General features: G+C 34.7%; 2 protein-coding genes across 5 annotated transcripts; both read left to right on the forward strand.

Moving 5' to 3' along the window:
- The first annotated feature begins 6,672 nt into the window (after positions 1-6,672).
- LOC112722877 (WRKY transcription factor 6) lies at positions 6,673-10,945 on the forward strand. 2 transcript variants are annotated; one of them, XM_025774057.3, is made up of 7 exons: positions 6,673-6,936; positions 8,482-8,741; positions 8,834-8,935; positions 9,116-9,286; positions 9,366-9,713; positions 9,797-9,910; positions 9,996-10,945. In XM_025774057.3, the coding sequence occupies exons 2-7, from the start codon at positions 8,571-8,573 to the stop codon at positions 10,623-10,625; spliced, it is 1,536 nt and encodes a 511-aa protein (XP_025629842.1). In that variant the 5' UTR covers positions 6,673-6,936; positions 8,482-8,570; the 3' UTR covers positions 10,626-10,945. The 2 variants fall into 2 exon arrangements, with proteins under 2 accessions (XP_025629842.1, XP_025629843.1); XM_025774058.3 differs by having other exon boundaries at positions 6,681-6,936; positions 8,479-8,741.
- A 3,173-nt stretch (positions 10,946-14,118) lies between these two features.
- On the forward strand, positions 14,119-18,575 carry LOC112722879 (aspartic proteinase). 3 transcript variants are annotated; one of them, XM_025774062.3, is made up of 13 exons: positions 14,119-14,591; positions 15,065-15,439; positions 15,536-15,596; positions 15,857-15,951; positions 16,062-16,174; positions 16,255-16,423; positions 16,535-16,574; positions 16,687-16,751; positions 17,235-17,348; positions 17,436-17,500; positions 17,629-17,779; positions 17,870-17,989; positions 18,096-18,575. In XM_025774062.3, exons 2-13 carry the CDS (start codon positions 15,071-15,073, stop codon positions 18,267-18,269), a joined length of 1,536 nt encoding a protein of 511 aa, XP_025629847.1. In that variant the 5' UTR covers positions 14,119-14,591; positions 15,065-15,070; the 3' UTR covers positions 18,270-18,575. The 3 variants fall into 3 exon arrangements, with proteins under 3 accessions (XP_025629847.1, XP_025629845.1, XP_025629844.1); XM_025774060.2 differs by having other exon boundaries at positions 14,582-14,683; XM_025774059.3 differs by having other exon boundaries at positions 14,589-14,784.
- The last annotated feature ends 3,552 nt before the right edge of the window (positions 18,576-22,127 follow it).

The following is a 22,127-nucleotide window of genomic DNA, read 5'->3' on the forward strand; positions in this document are numbered from 1 at the left end:
TCAGCGGGTGGCAACGACGCCGACAGCTTCTCCACCGACGAGAGACCATGCGAGGACAGAGAGAGTGAACTCGCATAAGTGAGGGGGAGGGGGTTCGGGTTTGAATTTTATCCTAATATTACAGTCGAGTTTACCGGTGGAATGTTCCGCCGGTAAATCACGGAAATGTATCATTTCAATAAAGCGAGCACTACAACAATATGGGCTTTAGCAACGTCAAATTTTACAACGTCTTAAAACCGTTCTCTTAGATAGTTTTAGACAACAGTTTTTTATAGTGTTACAGTTGAATTCAATTTTTCATTATTTTATAGCAACAAACTAAAATCGTTCTCTTTGACTAGTTTAAAGAATGGTTTATAACCGTTACCATGATTTGGTTTTAAGCAACGGTTTTTTATTGTTGTTTAAATAATTGCACAAAAGAAACGCATAAAAACCGTTGCTAAAATGCTACACTTTAAAACCGTTCTATTAGATGGTCTTAGACAATGATTTTTACAGTGTTGCTGTTGAAGTTCAATTTTTCATTACGTTATAGCAACAAAATAAAACCGTTCTCTTTGACTATTTTAAAGAACGGTTTTATAACTATTACAACAATTTTTTATCAAACAATAATTTTCTAATATTATTTAAATAATTATACAAATTAAAAGATACATATAAAAATAATTATAAATAATCATACAAATTTAAACAATTTTCTCTATAAATACTAAATTTATAGAACACTAAAAAATTATTGTTATAAATTTATAAAAGAAATCAATTTAAATAAATTTATAACAAATATTATATATTTTTTATTTCATTCTCACTCTAAAATTTAACATAATATTTTTTTAACATTTCAAAAAAATTTCAACAACCTCCCTTCGAAAAAAATTCAAAATTAATCTTTTAATATTTATTAAATTGTTTTTAATTTTAAATAAGAGTAACTACTTAAGTCTAATTTATAAATTGACCAATAAATATTTTTATGTATTCCAAAAATAGTTTTATTATAATAAATTTAATTATAAATTACTATTCTACGATATAATTTTATAATATTTTATAACAAAGGATGAAGTTGTTACAAAAATTTAAAATATTTTGTAACAAAATATCTTTTTATTTCAAAAACTCCAATAATTTGGTAACAAAAAAATTAATTTACCACAAAATTCAATATTATTTGTTATAAGTTATTTGTTTATTATAAAATACAAGTATTTTTTGTAACTAAAAAAATTATTTTAAAATGTTCAAATTTTTAAAGATAAAAAAATTTGTTTATATAGTTTTTTTGTAGGATAATTTTATTTTATTTCAAAAATTTAATTGTTTAAATATTTTTTATATTCATTAATTATTTTTATAAAATATTAATATATAATTTTTATTATTTATCAAATTTTAAATGTTAACTAAAAATTAATTTTTAAAACTTACAAAAATTTAATTACATTGTTAAACATAAATAAAAATGGTTAAATGTAAAAAAAAAGGTAAAAATAAAAATCCTAAGTCTCACTTTCTGTTTCACTCCTTTTTCATTCTCTCTGCGTCTCCACTCCTTCTTCACCCTCTCTGCACCTCCACAACCACAGTAGCTAAACAATGGAGCTCCTGGAAGAAGAAGCACCCGTACAATCTCCTATTCTACCTCGCCTTGGTATCCTCTGCCGTTGGCTTCTGCGTTGGCGTCTTCTCTTTTTCCTCGTCGTCGTCTCTTATTCCTTGTTCATTGTCTCCTGTGCGTGGTTGTCGTCATGGTCGTCTTCGTCTCCTCTGCGTCGTCATCGGTTTCTACGTCGTCGCTGTTGGTGCTCGTCTTCATCTCCTCCCCTGCGTCGCTGTTCCTGCTCGTGCTGCTCCTCTGGTCCTTGGTCCTCTGCCTCTACTGCTCTGGTTAAACTCAGTCGTTCTTCCTCCGCGGTGGCCATCTAAAGTGAAGAACAACTACAAGGTAAGATTTTCCCTTTCTCGTGTTTATTTGATGACCTAGATGACCTAGTAATGACTTTAGTGTCTAATGGTAAAAAACTGCAAGTCTATCATGTTTATATCATTATGGTCTTATTTCTTATGCTCTTAACTATTTCTATATTTCTCTATTTTTTTTTGCTCTTCCTATATTCAATGAATAATTACCTGATACAGGATGAGGATGCTACCCTCTTGCCAAAATGGAAAGCATTTCAGAAAATTATATATCTTAAACGGGTGAGATTACTTGGTACTTTTTTTTTAATCAAATAGATATAGGTCAGAATTTGGAGCATTACATCTTCTGGTTGATATAGATTTGCATATATCCAATTGAAAAAAATGAGGTGCTCAATCATCCAAAATTCATGCAGCCTGCATATTTTCACCCATTTTAATTTATTCTATGTTATGGATTCTTATAACTGCAGGATGATGGCCTGAATGACTCAAGTAAAATGGCTGCATTTGATTTTGATGGCCTGAATGACTCAAGTAAAAATCTTAGAATTCTGGAGAAGATTACCCAAATATTCAAAGAGGATTAGAAGTTTGGTGGAGCAGAGTTTTCTGGAAGCGAAATGGAGAGTAGGAATAGACAAGAAAATTATGAATTACAGCTACAACAGTTGATAATCCTTGAAGACAGACAGTCCCAGCATGGTAGAATTGACAGCATTTTACTGGGTGTGTCTCCTTTTAACCTTCTCTTGATCATTTCAATTTCTATTTAATTCCTCTGTGTTGACTAGCATTTCAACCTTGGTAGCTTACCTGCTGTAAAGCTGCTTGTTTGAAATGTGATAGACTCTGTCTTCATCCATAATTGATTTACCTTGAACAAGTTAGCACCATTGTATTTTTTTTCCTTTTTTCTTTTGGCACTTTTTTGTTTGTTTGTTGTGCACATAATCTAATCATTTCAATAGAAACAACCTGTAAGTATAGAATTTATAGTTCATGTGGGTACTTGGAAACATTCTTCTTTTATCAGTGTGCATAGTCATCGATTTACACTTAGGCTGGTCATAATTTGGCTCTATCTTGAGCTGACGACACTACACTCTTGAAAAATGTTTTTTTTTTTTATTATGAGACTGTTCTATCTTCATTATGTATTTAGGGGCAACACAACCTGAGCTTCAGTTGCAATTTGTTTAGTTCTAAACCTTTTCCATTCATATTTAGTCTTGTTTAATCATCTCTTTGCAATTACATGGAAGAAATAAGAGTTCATGTGCTATCAATTTAATTTAGTGGATAAGATTTCATGTTTAACTGGCTACCGCAAGGTGGGTCTGGTGGTCTAAAGTTTCTGCTTTGTGTGAGAGACTATACTAAGCAAAGCAACTGCTGATGTTGACAAAGGGGTCCATGATGAGACTGGTTTCTTTTAGGTATGCTTGAATCTGAAGTCTAAGATTTACTATTATATTTATTGCTGCTGTTGGTTTACCTTCTGGTAGTGTCAAAGGAGGGGACAGGAGGGGGAGGTGGGTCTTGTGACCTTATGTAGTGCTTTCAGTGCAAAGAAGTTCTTGGATTTAATATCTTTTATAAATTACAACCTTTTGATTTGATGTATTAAGAAGCCTATTTATTAGCAATGCAAATATTGCTTTTCTTACTGGCTATAACAATCATGATTGAAAATAACTATGGTTGCTTGATCCTTTTGATGCCTTATTAAGAATTGAATTTGTTAAGTACCTATGTGCTTGTATCCATTGTGCTAGTGATACGTGTTATATGCATGCCATTGTTCTTTATTTTGTATTTTACTGATTTAAAATGCTTCATTTTTTCTCCAGTTAAGAAGCTTGTGTTCCTTGTTGCATGCAGGTGGTTCTGTTTTTTGAAACTATGGACTTGGATAGAGAAACTATTGGGAGAATTATTTCTCGTTGCCAAAAAATTTTCGCTGCCAGCATTGATAAAACTCTTTAAAGGAAGATTGAATTCCTTTCAAAGGTTGGCGTTTCTGAAGCTTATTTTCCTGGGATAATAAAAAAATATCCGGAATTACTTGTAACCAACACTGATAAAACTATATTGTATCCGGAAATTTTTGGTTTACTAAGTATATAAATGTTTATTTTTTTTATGGTAAGTGTTCAATTAGTTTTCTTTAGTAATTTGATTCAAATAGTTTAACCTTGTTTATTGACATTAAATTAAAAAAAAATAGTTGGAACTAATTTCAATGCAACATGAGAAAACTATTGTAAATAAAGAATAATATAGTTATAAAAAACCGTTGTCAAAAGTCACAAAAGGCAATGGTATTAAAACCGTTGTCAAAGACAGCTACAAAATAACAATGGTATTAAAACCGTTGAAAAAAATACCACCAAAGGCAACGTTTTTAAACCGTTGTCTTTATGAACAACAAAATTACAACACTTTAAAACCGTTGTCTATCCAGTTATGGTTTTAAACCGTTACATTATCAAAGAGAACGGTTTTAAACCATTGCCTATCTAGTAAATGTTTTAAACCGTTCTTTAAAAATTGTTGTCAAAACCGTTGTCTATGCCAGTAACTATGGCAACGGTTTTTTTGTTGTCGTTGCCTTAGGTAAAAAACCGTTGCCTTTGAGCATTGGTAACGGCCGCATATACCACAGGTCAAAAACCATTGCCAAAGCGTTGCCTAAAGTTTTAGGAACGATTTTCTGATCTATGACAACGGTTTTTGACCGTTGCAAAAACCCTTATTTGTTGTAGTGGAGTTACCGTCGGCGAAATCCGACGATAGATCTACTGGTAAAGTTGGCGCCACTAAAATAATATTTTGCGCTACATATCACTATTGGATTTAGAGTCGAAACATAAAATCCGATGGTAAACAATCCGTGGAAACAAATCCGACGGTAATTGATGCCGCTAAATCTAACGGTATTAAGTATTTTTCTTGTAGTGAAAGAGGGACCATGGAACCTGAGGGCAAATAGAGAAAGAACATAGAGAAAGTGGGAGTCGCGTTGGTGCTGGACGGCGATAGTGGCAGACGAACAAAGAGAAAGAGGGAGTCACAGCTGACGGAGGGGAGAGGAGGAACAGATTGGTTTTCGTGAGGGGGAGAGGAGGCGGCGACAGGAGCGGCAGGCAACGGTGGGGCTGACGGAGCGGCGGGAAGTGGAGGCGGTTAGAGAGAGAAAGGGAGAAGAGAGGAGAGAGAGAGAGAGAGAGGAAATTTCAAAATGAAGGGGGAGAAGATTCGCCCTTTGAATTTTAGGGCTCATTACCTCCAATAGTAACTTATTGAGAGTCACCAAAATGCTTGATGGATTGTTCCAACGATAAATTCCACACTAAATTTTGCACCTATTTTCCCGTTTTTCCTCCAAGTATTATCGTCAGAAACGAGAATCCGCCAATAACAATCTGACCAAACAAATTCTACATCAAAACCGTCCATAAATTCGTCGGTAAAACCGACGCTAATATACAATACTAACTCCGACAATAAATCTGACAGTATTTAATGTTGGAAAAACTACCAAAAGTACTCATAAATTTTACGAACGTTGACAAAAGTACCCATAAACTAAGGAAATTAACGCTATACCCATGAAAGATGGGTTCCGTACGACAAAAATATCAAAATCCTAATTTTTTGTTAATTTTTTAATAAAAATTCCAAACTACCCCACTCTAACCCCATTCTATTGTCACTACCTCTCTTCCCACTTCTTCCTCTCTCCTCACTTCTTCCTCTCTCAAAAATCTTTACAGAGTCACATATCTCTCCTCCTACGTACCTCCCCACTACCGGCCGTCACCCACCTATCCCATCACTGTCAATCTCTTCTCATCTCACTGCTTCCTCCTCACTCTTAAGGTGGCTACAACACCTTCGTCGCGCGCCTGTGACCCAACCTAAGGAGAATGTCGTCGTGGCACGCCTATCCCAGTCGAGGAGAACGTTGTCATGGCGAGCTTGACCCAGCCGAGGAGAACACCGTCGTCACGCACCTGGGAAGAGAGAGGGGTTGTGGTGCTGCTACATGCAGAAAGAAGGTTCGGTAAACTTGTGACTAAACCGGTTGAGGTCCGATCCTCCACCACCACCATTGATTTCGGTCTGGTCTGTTGTAGGAATAGTTTTGGACTCCATGGCAAGGATTTTAAAGGTGTAGGTTGGGTTATGGAAGGTTGAAAAAGTGAGTTGAGGTTGAGAGTGAAGTAGTTTGAGAATTTTATTAAAAGAATTAACAAAAAATTAGAATTTGGATACTTTTGTCTTACGAAACCTATCTTTCATGAGTACAGCGTTAATTTCCTTAGTTTATGGATACTTTTGTCAGCATTCGTAAATTTTATGGGTATTTTGCAGTTTTTTCTTTAATGTTTTTCTATAGTAAACACTGCGAAGAAGATAATCAATTTTTGATATATAACTTTCTATCTGTGAATCCCATCCATTCAAATAGTTGACTTGCTGGTTCTTTCTGATATTGTCGTGGTGTGAGTGAGAAGAAACAAAGTCAGAGAAACAAAGAGATCAATTTCTTCACGTGGAGTGCGCCGCATCACTCGGGCGGTGGTGCTCTTTTTCTTCCTTCATTTATGAATCAGTCAAACCCTCCATTGACCCAACCCACCCACATGCCTTCCCAACAATGCAACTTACATAATTTTGTATTTTACGATATATATATATATATATATATATATATATATATATATATATATATATATATGAAAAGAAAAAAAATTATAAATTCAACACTCAAACACTTATAATATATTTAGTGTGGGGGTAGCTGTTACTAAGTCCATAGCTTTCAATATATATTGTAACCTTATGGTATAACATCTTTACTATTATATAAATAAAGGTTCACAGTGATGGTGAGAACTGAGGCACTGTGTTGATCTGAACTGCATCTTCTGGAGATACTTTATTGGTGATTCATCTTCTGAATTCTCTTTCTCAACTATCAATATTCTGCAGGTTAGAGTTTTAGTTGATTATTAATTACTCTAATTTTTACTCTTATATATAATAATTTGTTTCTATTTTATGTTTAAATTGTATCAGAACTTTATAAATGGTTTTAGACTTAAATTGTTTCTATTGTCAATGATGTATTAGATCTTCTTTCTTCCACATTTTAATTCGTTAGCTAGAAATTCATCAAAATACAAATTGATCATTTGAATTTTATAATCACGGTTGAGAGTATTTTTCATTTTTTATGTATTTTTAATGTTTAAAAGTTTTATATTATTATTGAGTATTGACATCTAATTATGAATTATGTTATTAGTAAGTAGAATAAAATAAAAAATTCTCTCAACGAGTAAAAGATGCAAGAAAAAAAAATATGAATTTCTTTCAATAAACTTGACTTATGTTTTTATAACTCAGCCCCAAAAAGCACTACAAACATACCTTACGAGATTTTGATTAACACAAACCTTAAGAGATTCATCCCATCTTTTTTGGATTTAGCAAAGGTTATAAAATTAGCTATTAATAGAAAACATAGATAGAATAATAACTACTAAATTATAAGTTTAACTGCAGTAAGTCATCCCCAATTACTAGAAACATGAATCATTATGAAAGCTTTACTACAAAAGCAGTGGTATGAAATTGTTTAGTATCTTTTTTTCTCAATTTCAAACCTAATCTCAGTCAAATCTAAGCCATGATTTTCGTAAAAATTTCCTGTTGAAAGTAATCAGATTTATTCATGATAGATTTAGACGATTAGCTTTCCTATTATGCAGCAAAACTTTTACTAAAAATAATATTTATTAACTTGTAGAAAATTTATTGAAGCTTTACTAATAATAAATATTTAGCTAAAATACTTAGGGATATAGACCAAAAAAGAGAAAATATTACCAGATAGTTAATATATATTTATTTTTTATTTTTATTTTTATTTTTTACAATTATAATTGTTTAGCCAAGAAAGATTAGTTTCCTAATAAAACCTTGGGGTGGGTATTTAACATTAAGGAGGAAACTAGCTAGGGTTTAAAAGAAGTAAGGATTTTGATGGTAATACATAATAAAGCATTAAGGCATAAGTACAGAGGCGTGCGTGGTGGGTCAATTGTCAAAGACGTTACTCCGCAAATTCACAAGTGACTCAGGTACAGCTACCAGTGACTGAGAACACACTATATTTGGAGAGGGAGTGTGTACGTGTTGGGTGTGTGTGGTGTGGGGACGAGCATGACGCACCATGTGACGCAACCAATGAGAACAGAGAAAAATAAAAAGAATAAACGTATATATAAAACCTTTTTTAAATAAAATCCCAAGAAATTCGAAATAGCAAAAAGTGAAGGCTTAACCCAAATTATAGGCGACCCTATAGCACCGGTCAGACCAAGTCACCCAAACTTAAAGTGAACCCATTTTCTCTTTCTCCATTCTCCCCCCTCTGACTGCGTCACTCTTTTCTTCTTTCTTCTCCACGTCTCTCTGTCCCTTTCTCTCTATATTTTTTCACCTCTTTTTTCTTATTTATGGACACAGCAGGATGGGCTCTCACTCTTGATTCCTCTTCTTCATTTTCCTCTTCTAAGAGTTCTGCCATCCGCCACAGCAACAAAAGCCACGTCAGCATCATGTTCCCAACCTTGGGAGGGTTTTCTGCCACCGATCCATCCATGTCGTCAGATCATAACAATCGAGCGGTTGTGGGCGAAGTGGACTTCTTCAACACGTCATCATCCTCATCCGTTAAGAACCAGACTTGCACTCATGGAAGCCTTTCCGAGTTTAATCTCCACGTAAATGTATGCTTCATCCTCATCTCATTTCTTTCAATTATTCTACTCAATATGATTTTAATTTCTCTCAACCTTTCCTTGGGTGCAATAAATTGTAGACTGGTCTGCAACTCCTTACTGCCAACAGTAAAAGCGATCAATCTACGGTGGATGATGGGGTTTCATCAGACGCTGAAGATAAGCGCCCAAAAACCACCCAGGTATTTTTATTTATTTTTACGGTAATAAATTGTATCCATAGATGTATAACAGAAAAAGATTAGCCCTATATGGGAATTCTAGTAATTATTATGGTTATAGAATAGTATTTTTTATTTTTTAATATGACTTATTAAATTGTTTTTATTCTGATCTATTGAGATACATTTTTTATGTTTTAGCTGGTACAAGTGCAAGAAGAACTCCAACGTGTGAATTCAGAGAACCAAAAGCTAAAGGAGACGCTCAACCATATGAGAAGTAGCTACATGAATTTGCAAATGCAAGTTGCCGCATTAATGCAACACCAACAGAAACAGCAAGTTTCCGAGACCACCACAGAAAATCATGAGGTAATATTGAAGAAAACTCTCTAAACCTGTTTGAAATTGATGAATCTGGTGACCGAATTGTTACTGAATTTAAATTCAGGTAGGGAAAGTAAAAGGTGATGATGAGAAAAAGGAAGGGGGTAGTAGTGGAGGTGGAGGAATGATACCAAGACAGTTGCTTGATTTAGTTGCAAGTGGCACAGCCGAAGTAGACGATCAAGTATCTAATTCTTCTTCAGAAGAAAGAACTCGATCCAGCACACCTCAAAACCATAAAAACAGCAATGGCAAAATGGAGAATACTGGAGAGGATTTAGAATCATCACAACAAGGTTGGGAAAATCCCAACAAGTTTCAGAGACTGAACCCTGCCACAGATCAATCCACTGCAGAAGCCACCATGCGAAAAGCTCGTGTCTCTGTCCGCGCCCGATCAGAAGCCCCTATGGTACCTATCCAAACTACTGGCTTAATTTGTATAATTCAACTCAACGTTTAAAAATTAATTAATTAATTTACAAAATCATTCAGATCAGCGACGGGTGCCAATGGCGAAAATATGGACAAAAGATGGCTAAGGGAAACCCTTGTCCTCGAGCATATTACAGATGCACCATGGCAGTTGGTTGCCCAGTTCGTAAACAAGTGAGTGCTCTTATTTGATATAAATCTAAAATCGAATTGGAAAATTATTAAACTTAATTAATTAATATATTGTTACATTTATCAGGTTCAACGTTGTGCGGAGGATAGAACAATATTGATAACGACATACGAAGGGACGCACAACCACCCACTGCCGCCTGCTGCGATGGCGATGGCGTCCACAACGGCGGCGGCGGCTAGCATGCTTCTCTCTGGATCAATGTCAAGCGCTGACGGAATAATGAACTCGAGCATGATGGCAAGAGCGATTCTTCCGTCTTCAAGCATGGCAACGCTATCAGCATCAGCACCATTCCCAACCGTCACACTCGACCTCACGCACCAACCGAACGCGTTGCCTTTGCAGTATCACCAACGGCAGCAACAACAACAACAACAACATCCTCACGCGCAATTGCCGCAAGTGATTGCACAAGCGCTCTATAACCAATCCAAATTCTCTGGCCTTCAATTGTCTCAAGATGTTGGTTCCTCCCAAGCTTCAAGGCTACCGTCGTTGCACCCTAACCAAAATAATCCCTTGCTCGCCGACAAGGTCAACGCCATCACCAACGATCCTAACTTCACGGCGGTCGTCGCAGCCGCCATTTCCTCCATCATCGGTGGGGCTCATCAAAATAACAACGCCAACAACTCCGACGCAAATCCCAATATCATCAACAGTGCTACAGTCGGCAGCTTTTCAGGAAATTAGAGTATTAAATTTCTTTCTACATACCTTTTCAAATTTTTTGGTCAGACGTTTTATTTCTTTTTTTTTTTTTTGGTTTAAATGTTTTACGTGGGAAAGGGAAAATGAATTAATTAGTGTTCATAGACTTTGTTGTCCACGTTATGGTGGTAGGGTTTAGAACATAAAAGTCTTCATTCTTTGTTTATTTATTTGATCTTGAATAATTCGGATTCAACATGTTCAGAGTAAATAGACATGCAAAGAAAAAATGTAATGTAAACATCATATCTTTAAATTATCCGTTTCATATTTTAATATACTGTATTAATATTTGGTCTGCATCTGTATTGATAATATTGAATAAGAGCCAGGAAATACCTACCTGTTAGTGCCTGATTGGTCAAGAAATACGGCCCTTGCAGTAATTGAATTTGACAATGACACGTAACAGGAAATTAAGGTGAAAGGTGGACTTGGAGACTTCTCAGCAGTTACGTGTTTGTGCGTAGCCATAAACAACAACAGATCATATCATTTATTAAGTTATGAATAACGTATAGTAGTAGGGAAGGTCGTATAGTAGTAGGGAAGGTCAACTGTACATACTGCACGAAATATACCAAGATGGCGAGTGTTAGGTAAACAATGAAAATTTTAAACAATATGAACAACTATCAATTAAATAAAAATAAATTACACCCTAATTTAATATTATTTATTAAATTTATTTTTTTAATCTTATTAATTCAGATTGTTTACATATTATTCAAAAATTTTGTTGATTATATTTTTCTTACGAAGAATTAGTAGGTAAGAGGTGAAATGGTAGACTTTGAAATTTGAATTGATAGGAAATTTGTAATACGTTTTTGACTTATGAGGCTGTTTTTGATTGGGATCACGTTCGTGATAGTGCCATCTTAATGGCATGAAATTGAACTACGTAGTATTTGATTATTGAAGTATTCAAAGCAAAACTAATCAATCACGTGACTGCATTTACACTAGGATTAGGGCTATTCATACATGTCAACGTTTGCTGTTTCCGCGATAGCACCGTACCCATCCACCGTACACATGGGTCTCTTCTTCGGCTTTTATTCGACTCAATCCACAGGAAGCTGATGACCCTTGTATATTTATTTTTGTGCATTTACTTTATAGATTTAATTAATATGTCTTGTGGAAGCAGGGAAATTAAACAATAATATCCTTTGAATAGTTCACGTGCTTGCATGTGCCGGAGAAGATTAACTTGGATTTTATGTCAGCTCCCCAACCTTGGTGGAAGCAAGGAAGCTATCCTCAGATCAGCTAGTTTAATTTTTGGGGCAACAAGCTGCTATATGTATGTATACGCAGTACTTAGATTAAGATTTATAATTTTTTTTATTTTTTATCAATAGTAAAAAGGAGAAAAATGTAAGTCCAACTCAATATATAAAATATAACATATTTAACTGCTAAATTGTGAGTTTAAGTGTTTAACTGAGGTTAAAATCTATATTTACTTCCATATAATGAAGAAAAAAAAGGTTATTCGTAGAGTATTTATCTATAATCGATAAACCAGCAATACAAGTATTGCTTAATTCAATCAAATTGATGGAAGTAAAATAGACCCGTGTTCATATCTATTGAAAGCATAACTTATGAGACTCGTCAGTATCTGAAATCACACAACATATACATCAAGAACTGAGAAATTTTGGTGGTGGTGGTTTAGCAAATGATATAACATATAACGGATGACATATTATCTGACATTTTGGTGAAAAACTATTAAGAGACAGGTTTGGATGATGTTATTGATTTTGTTTATCTGGTTATATTATTGATTTTATCAGCTGAAAAATATTTTAGTTAAGGATAGAAAAATTCTTAGCTTATACTAACTTTAGAATACGTTACTGATGTTAACATTAAGATAATTGCAAGGTTGCCTAGAGGAGTAAAAGAGTTTACTTAAATTTTGATTTTGTTTAGGTCTATTCCCACAAAAATTAATATATCTAATGGTTTGTGTATAGGATCAAGATTGGAAAAAAAAGAAAAAAAATAATGGATAGAATACGAAACCTAATCAGTTGCATTGTATGTTCTAATAATCCCAAAAAATGAATCTAATTCTAAATAACTAAACATTATTAGTCAATTTCCAGGAAGATAATTTCCCAATTATTATGTTGTTTTGAATGACAATAAATCTTAGAGACAGGAGTTATCGAAAGTTGGAATATTGTATATTCGAAGACTAATCTTTATATATAGTTATTTGTATGATGTTTTCTAGAAAGTAAATATGGTTTACGAATATATTATTATGAGTTATAAAATCATGAACACTTATAAAACGACACAATAAATATATTATATATAGAGATTTTTGAGAATTCGTCATAAAAAGAAATACATTTTTAATTCTTAGTTATTTTTTATTTTAAATAAATTTAAAGATTTCCTAAAACTCATTATTGATCCATATATAGTTATTTTAGGTACAAGTTTTAACGATATCAATCTTTTCATAAAAATATATATTGTTTTATTCTCTTAATCAACTACTATTCTTATTTTAAGTTATCCACATAATTCTCTTCACTAACTATTAACACATTATTGTTTCTGGTGTATATTTTTGACATTAAATAGCTACGATGAATTTTTTTTTTTTGTGATTTTAAATTTTCATATTATTACTATTTTATTTAATGGCAACAAAGTAAAATTATTGGCCAATGAGTAATAGCTCAAATGGTATAGACTCCTTATACTCAATTAAGAGGTTGCAGGTTCGAGTCTCCTAGGTTACGGGTTATAGGGTCTTTTATTTTAGTATCTAAATTGTTTAAATTATCTTTTAAAAGTAAAAACAAATATTTAAAATTTATTAAATATTAACTAGTTACCTATTTTTGAGATATTAACCATTATTTATAAAGTACCATAGTAATCATCATAAAATTAGTCCACTAGTTTGGTAAGTTTTTTTAAAATTTTTTTTTATTTATTTTTTGTCTACATAAACTTATTATATCCCAATTTTTTATTTTTTTAGAGAATCCTTAATTTTATGCATTATAATCCACAATACATTTACACTATACACAATTACTCACATGATACTAGAGTCTAGAGAGTTCCTATTCAAGTGTGTTAGCTAAAATTTGAATATAAATACAGCATATTAAAAGATATATAGTTTACCACTTGAGTCAAAGCTGCATATTGCAGAGAGGTTTTTATCTTTAGTTCGAATTGAAACTGGGAATTCAATTAATAGGATAATTGGGCTCTATACGTTGTATCGGCTCAATGATTTTCATTTGAATATTAAGGCCCAGGAGTAACGGTAAGCCCTTGATATTATTGATTTTATAAACAACCAAACTAGATGGTGTTTCCTGACAAAAATTCCAGATGGAATTTGGGCCCCAAAAAAGATGCTTTGCTTAATTGCATTGCCTACAGCAATTTGGCATTCACCGCCTAATGGAACATGAGTCAGAACTCAGATAATGTGGTCGTGTCGTGTGTTAAGGAAGCCAAGCGCCCATCATTTTCTAATGAGAAATATTAGAGCACAATTAAAATTTATTATTTTTAATTATTAAATTTAGTTATTAATTTAATTTTTTTAATTTAATAATTTAATAATATATTTATTTAATTTTTTATTTTTTTTTAATTTTGAGGCAATTATACTGCTGACTTACCCACGCCATCACCACCGTCTGCTTCTGCTTGTATTGAACGAGCCCTTCGTGATCCGTGATTACGTGGCACTCTCTTTATCCTTCAGATGTACGCCCAAGATTAATCCCGTATGAACGGTCCAGATTGAAAGATTGCACCGCCACCACTGCCAGTAAGCGTTGTTACGAGGCGAAAAGGAAGGAATAACAAAAGGCATCAGGAAGGTGTGTCACTCACTCTCTGCTACTGAAACTACCTCTTCTTGTTTTCGAATCTCCTTTTCTTCTCTCGGTAACCTTCTTCTTCTCCCTCCTTCCCCTTTCATCTCTCTTTCTTATACTTGTTATTCTTTGTGGTATTTTCTTTTCTCTGGTGTTTCAAAGGTTTGCATCATCTGTTACACTACTTACCTCTTGATCCACTGCGTGTTTATTTTTCCGATTCGTTTATTCGGATCATTGTGTTTTATTCGCAGATTGTGCATGTAAGTTATAGATTATGTTAGCACATGTATTTATATTGTAATTGTTAATGATATTCTGTTTATGCCAGCTGAATTTGAATGCATGCATGCATGTCATTTTCTAGGTTTTGTTTTTAATACTAGTTCATCAAGGGATCTAATTTATAGTCTAGTTACAGAGAAGAGAAGAGAAGAGAAGAGGATTGATAATACACAATAATATTTGAAGTGTTGCACCTTTATTATTGTCTAGTTCTTTTTTTGATAATTTAAAAGTGTGGTTTTCAATTTGGATGAGCAGTTGAACATGGGCAGCAAGGCGAATGCGGTTGTGTTATGGTTGTTTGTGTCATCCCTGTTGCTATCTGTGGTGTTGAGTGCGCCAAATGATGGTTTACGAAGGATTGGACTGAAAAAGGTTAAACCTGACCTCAATAATCGGCTTGCCGCTCGATTGGGGTCCAATGACGAGGCTTTACGTGCTTCTATTAGAAAGCACCATCTCCAAAACAATCTCGGTGGTGATGATGAAACTGACATTGTTGGTTTAAAGAACTACTTGGATGCTCAGTACTATGGTGAAATAGGAATCGGAACTCCTCCTCAGAAATTCTCTGTCATCTTTGACACCGGCAGTGCTAATTTGTGGGTGCCTTCATCCAAGTGTACCTTCTCGGTGAGCTTTTTAGTTTCATCACTCGTATAATATATAATCTGCACTGGTGCACTTGGATTTACTTGAATTGTTTGTGTCATTTGCTATTTGGTGCAGATTGCGTGCTACTTCCATTCAAAGTACAAGTCTGCCAAATCGACTACCTATAAGAAGAATGGTTTTTTTCCCTCTTCCCATAAACTCTTAAGTCAATTTTGATTGTTTTGCTAGATTCTGCATTAAGTTTTTGCTTTCTGTTTATCTAACTACTCATTTTTTATTTATTTAGTTTTGGAGGAAATGATGTATTCCTTTGATCAACTAGAAAAAATGTTATATTCATATAGTGCTTCTATTTTCAGCCACTTGACATTGTGTGCCCGTATAATGGATGCTCGCATGTTCTCTCTTTCTGATGCAACATTTTATGTTATTTAGGGACTGCCGTTGCAATTCAATATGGTACTGGAGCAATTTCTGGTTTCTTTAGCTATGACAATGTCAAAGTTGGCGACATAGTTGTGAAGAATCAGGTATGCTGATCCTCAACCCCTTCTATGCTGGTAGACAAGGGTGTAATCTGCTTGGCTTTTTCACATCCTATGTATTATTAAGTGATAGAGTACCCTTTGATCTCCACCAGGAATTTATTGAAGCAAATAGAGAGCCTAGTGTGACATTTTTGGTGGCCAAGTTTGATGGAATATTGGGACTTGGGTTTCAAGAGATAGCAGTTGGGAGTGCTGTTCCAGTTTGGTACTGCTAGCATCCAAATTTTGATTATTCATTTCAAGTTCATCTGATCCCTGTTTCTTATCAGATATAATGTGTAACAGGTACAATATGCTTGATCAAGGTCTTGTTAAGGAACCGGTGTTTTCATTTTGGCTGAACCGTAACCCAGAGGAAGAGAATGGGGGTGAACTTGTTTTTGGAGGTGTTGATCCCAATCACTACAAGGGAAAGCACACTTATGTGCCTGTGTCAAGAAAAGGATATTGGGAGGTTAATCATTAAATATAGTCTTTTTTCTTAAAAATTACAATGCATTTTTTGTTTCCCTTCTTTTTTTTTTTTTTTAACTAACTTTTATCCTTTTTTTTTTCTTTGCAAAAGTTTGATATGGGAGATATACTTATTGGAGACCAAAAAACTGGTATGTGAAGACCAAAAAATTAGTATAATTCTGCTAGTTTTTCTTATGACATGATAATAAATGGTTCATGATTTCAGTTCTAATTTACTGACCTGATCACATTGCTATCCAGGAATTTGTGCTGACAGCTGTTCAGCTATTGCAGACTCAGGGACTTCTTTGTTGGCAGGTCCAACGGTATGAATAACATAAGTACTCTAACCATGGTTGTTGCCAGTTTGTTCTTCAATTCCTTTTGTAGAATTTAGGGAGGTTAATGAAAGGTAGATAACGAATGTAAACTAGAGGTTTAAACAATTAATTGTTTGTGGTTTTGAATCACCTTTAATTCTTATTGCTATGCTATAACACTGCTACAAAGGTCAAAATATTGTCACTAGAATATTTGACAGAAAAATCATGACAGGAAATAAATCCAAAAGGTAATATCTTGCTAAATGCTAGGATTTTTGACATTTTCTACTCTCCTATCTAACTTATGCAATATATTTGTTTTTAGATTGTTATAACTATGTGCAGACCTCATTTCTCCCCTGTATTAATTTCTTCAAATTTGGTTTTGGCCTTTTAGAGTTTATGTTTGGATTGTTTGTATTACCAAATGGAAAATGCTCATCAAATAACCAGATTATTTCTATGATCAAATATGTGTTCTTGTAGACTGTGATTACTATGATAAATCATGCAATTGGAGCAGCAGGAGTTGTAAGCCAAGAATGCAAAGCCGTTGTTGCGCAGTATGGACAAATAATCATAGACCTGCTTGCGGCCGATGTGAGTGCAATTTGAAACTGTTGTTGGGATGGATTAGATAATTATGTATTTTACTTCTAAATTATGGCTTTTGTTTTCCCCTTGCAGGCACCTCCAAAGAAGATCTGTACCCAAATTGGATTGTGCACTTTTGATGGGACACGGGGTGTTAGGCAAGTCCCAAAGAGGATTTTCTTTTCACCAAATTCTTTGCTTCAGCAATCTAAATACCGTCATATATTAAATTAATGTAATTGGTGTGTCACATTGCTCATTTGTATTTTGGTTGTGGTTCTTTTAGTGGGGGTATCGAGAGTGTGGTGGATGAGCATCAAAGATCATCATCTGGTGGCGGTATTGCTTGTTCTGCATGCGAGATGGCAGTTGTTTGGATGCGGAGCCAGCTCAATCAGAATCAGACAAGAGATCGGATACTAAACTATGTTAACCAGGTCAGTTAAGGTTTCTTGATCATGCTTTGTTCACGAGTAATCTAATCTTATTGCTTCACCTCTTAATGGTATTGTACTTCGTGGATGCAGCTTTGTGATAAAATGCCTAGCCCAATGGGAGAATCATCTGTTGACTGTGGGGACTTGTCTAAAATGCCTACCATTTCCTTCAGTATTGGTGGAAGAACTTTTGACCTTTCCCCAGATGAGGTATGCCGTATATGGCATACTAAAACCTATTGGGTTTCTTTTCATGCGGGAATGGTTATCCTGTTTTGTTCTAAATATTTATTTGTTTATTTTTTGGTGTGTTCAGTATATACTAAAGGTTGGCGAAGGTGTTGCGGCTCAGTGCATTAGTGGCTTCACTGCAATTGATATTCCTCCTCCACGTGGCCCTCTCTGGATCCTTGGAGATGTGTTCATGGGGCGCTATCACACTGTCTTCGATTTTGGCCAAGGGAGAGTTGGATTTGCTGAAGCAGCATAAAGGAATGTCATCATCTGGTAGTTTGGGTACTCTATCAATCCATGCTTTTGTATATATTAATGCTACTCGAAAAAAGTGTGTCCATCCTAGTTGTAGGGTGTACTTGGGACGCCGGCCATGAATGAGCCTCTGGACTCTATGCATTGCACTCGGATGTTAAAGATGCTTCCGCATGACTAGTTTAAAATATGGGATGGCCAAAATGTTACGTAAATGTAAGGAAGTATAAGGAAGTATCGTGTGCGTTCAAAATAACGGAATATTGACTTTATGGGTAATAAATAATGATAATGAGTAGTTGATCAATTGGTTACGGTTTGCCAGTAGTGATAGTTCCTGCCTTTCTGGTATATAATATGCCTTGGTAAATAAGGATGCTACCGAACATGTATTACAGGTGGGAATCTGCCAAATTAAATGGTGAAATGGCGATGGTTCTGAGGTCTGAACTTCGAACCAGTTTTTGCCAAGAGTTGAAGCAGCATGGCATGAGTGATCAGTTAGGACTTGGTAGAATTTTGTCGTTAAATGTAAAGTTGGAAAGTCATTACGGTATACTCTGCTAGAGCGTGATCAAAGTCATTTAGATCAAAGTCATTTAGGTAGTGTATGGGAGACAAAAACTAAGACAAGATTGAAATAAATTTTAATTTAATATTTTGTTTGGTGTAAAGTGAGAAATAGAAATTAAAATTTAGTGTAAAGTGAGATAGAAATTAAAATAAGAATGAGGTTTTAATTTAATTTGTATAAAAGGTAAAATTAGAATTAATTAATTGAAATGAGAGTATTTTAAGTATAAAATGTTATTAAAGTTTTGATTTTTATTTTTAAAAATTTTTTGTCTTTTGTCTTTTGTGTTTTTATTTTTTGGAGATAGTGAAATATTGAAATTTTAGAGATAGAAATAGAAATTTTAGTATCATCTCGATCAATAAAAATGATATTGAATTTCAGTCACTTCATTTCTGTATGAGAATTTTAAATTTCAATCTCCTAATTTCTGAATGAGAATTTTAAAACAAACCCTACTTTGTAGGGATGATTATTAGTAGGGAGTCGGTGATGGTGGCACCGAATGCGAAGATTATTCTTTCGACTTCTGCACACTTTCATTATGTATGTAGACGTCATCAAATTTCCAGCTGACATTGATCATGTTAGAGAAATCTGAATGAGTTAACCAAGCTGTTATGAATCTAAAGGGTCTTCTAGCATTGTTGGATACAGAAAATTGTTTGATAATACGCAATATTATCAAAAATATATTAATCCAATATAAAAAAAAATATAAAAGTACATATTAGTTATTTCAATAAAAGAAATTATATTAAAAGAGAAAAAGTATAAGTAATCAATAATATTTTTGAACAATGTGTAAACAATGTGAATTTTTTTTTTTTGTGACTTAAAAGAAAATAAACAAAAATTAAGAAAGAAAAAAAAAAACAAGAAACTGCTTAAGAAAGGCAGTCCCGCTGAATACTACTCTCAAACTCCTTCCAAGGCAATGGAAGCTCCACTTGGGGAGAAATAGTCCTCATTGCAGTCTTTGCCATGATGTCTGCTACTGTATTTGCATCTCTCAAGATCAACCGAATATCAGCACGCCATTTACAAGACATGATATTTCGGATTTTTAACACCAAAGGATTAATAAACCCAGAGCAATATTGTAAATTATTGACAATAGTAAATGCCTCCACACAGTCTGTCTTACATATAATGTCTCTTTGTCTCGAGTCCCATGCTAAAAGAAAGCCTCTCCAAATAGCAAACAACTCTCCTTGCAAAATGCTACGACTCTCAATTGTTCCCAAACAGCCTCGTTGCCACCTTCCCTTCCAATCTCTGCTAACACAAGCAAAACTAACTCGAGCACCACTGCCAGGATAGCTAGCATCACAATTAATCTTAAAGGTACCCACTCAGGGGGGAATCCAAGAGCCACTAATGGTTGAGGGGATAGATAGTCGTTGCAACTCAAAAATATTTCGGAGCTCCTTTTCTAAGGACAAAGCCATACCAATCACCTTGTCTGTGGTCCAATGCTCATGAGGATGAAAGATCTCGTTATTTCTCGAACACCAAATCCACCAGAGACTAGAAAAGAATCTAAAAGGGCGCTGTTTGCTATTATATAAGAACCAACTCATCAAATCCACTGGTTGATCGGAGATCCCTAAAGCTTGCCAAACAAGTTGGGCTTTTGGACAATCCCGAATACAATGTAAAACCGATTCCTGACCTGAGAAACATCGTGGACAGCTATCCGTGTGCGAAATGCCCCTCCTAAAACGAAATGCAGCAGTAGGAAGAGCCTCCCGAAGACATAGCCAGGCCAAAATTTTGTGCTTTTCTGGAACATATTGACGCCAAAGCCAAAGCCAATTACCCCTATCCTCCCAACTAAACATCTTCTTACTGAGCCACAAATAACCACTATGAGCATCATAAACCTTTGAGGCCGCACCAGTCCAACACCAACCGACCTCTGAACCAGCTTGAACATCTGGGTTGTAAGAGTTAATGTTGCTCTACAGAGACTGATTCAGATGAGAATAGATATTCTCAAGGTTCCACTGTCCAGATGACCAAAGGTCCAAGATCCTGAGATCCGAATCAGAAATGTGAACATAATCCATCTCCTGACATAGTCGCCCCTCTCTTCTCCATTTAGAAAACCAAAAGTTCTGTTCCAAATCCCCAATGCACCAACTAAAACCTTCCTTCAGGATATCCCAAGCTCGACATATACTCTTCCAAACATAAGATCCCCTTCCTCGAGACCGACTAAAACAATCAGCCTTAGAAGAATGGTATTTCTCCGTCAACAGTTGAACCCATAGCTTGTCGGGATGGTGAAAAAGTTGCCAAACTAGTTTTCCAAGAAGAGCAATATTGGCACAAAAAGAATCTCTAATTCCCAGACCTCCAAACTTCTTAGGAGTGACCAACACTTTCCAGTTAACTAGATTCAGGCCTCTACCATCAGCTTCACCCTTCCATAGAAAGTTTCGCATCATGGATTCTATCTTATTAGTTACCCCTTTAGGGAAGAGAGATACTTGCATGCGATAAGTAGGAATCGCAGTCACTACCAAGTTGAGCAAACAGAGTCTACCTGCCTTATTAAGCAATCTGCCTTATTAAACAATGTGAATTAATAAGGTTAAAAGAGTAAATTAATCTTAAATTTAATTAATAGCATTAAATTAAGATGTAATATATTTTTATTTAATTGGTGGTTGGTTATATTGTTCAAAATAGTCATTGTTTATCTAGTATTTTTTTATTTAATAATATATCTACTAGTATAATAGTTAAAAAGAGGTATATTATACCTCAAAATATGAGTTCAAATCTTATTTTACCTAACTCATACAAAAGTGAATTTGAGATGTTAGCTTTTACTTTATTGATACAATAGTAAATTTTGTAATCGATTAATACTTAACAGCACATACCTTAAAAACTATAAACTTTTTACCTTATTGATACATGATGATTCGCTTTTGAATTTTAATATGGAGGCATAGCTGGTGCTAGACGCTGATATGGAGAGGAGGGGTGCTTGACATTGGGGTGGTGTCAGGGAAAATAGAACTCGGACCGTGCGATTGGGAAGACGTAACTCGGACCGTGCGAGTTCCTGCTGCCAAAGCGGACCGTCCGATTTGTTACTACCCCATCCACGTGTCGTGTTGGCCAGGTGCTCCCTAGAGACGGTGTCACAACCAACCTCCTCTATTGCATGCGTACCCAAGGATTTCACTTTTCCTTTCTTCTCCAGCCAGCTTCGAAGCCTTTATCTTCTTCCTCCCTCAACCATTTCTACTTCATCTGTTTGAACTAAAA

Source organism: Arachis hypogaea, chromosome 11, assembly GCF_003086295.3.
Source record: "Arachis hypogaea cultivar Tifrunner chromosome 11, arahy.Tifrunner.gnm2.J5K5, whole genome shotgun sequence".
Taxonomy (NCBI): Eukaryota; Viridiplantae; Streptophyta; class Magnoliopsida; order Fabales; family Fabaceae; genus Arachis; species Arachis hypogaea.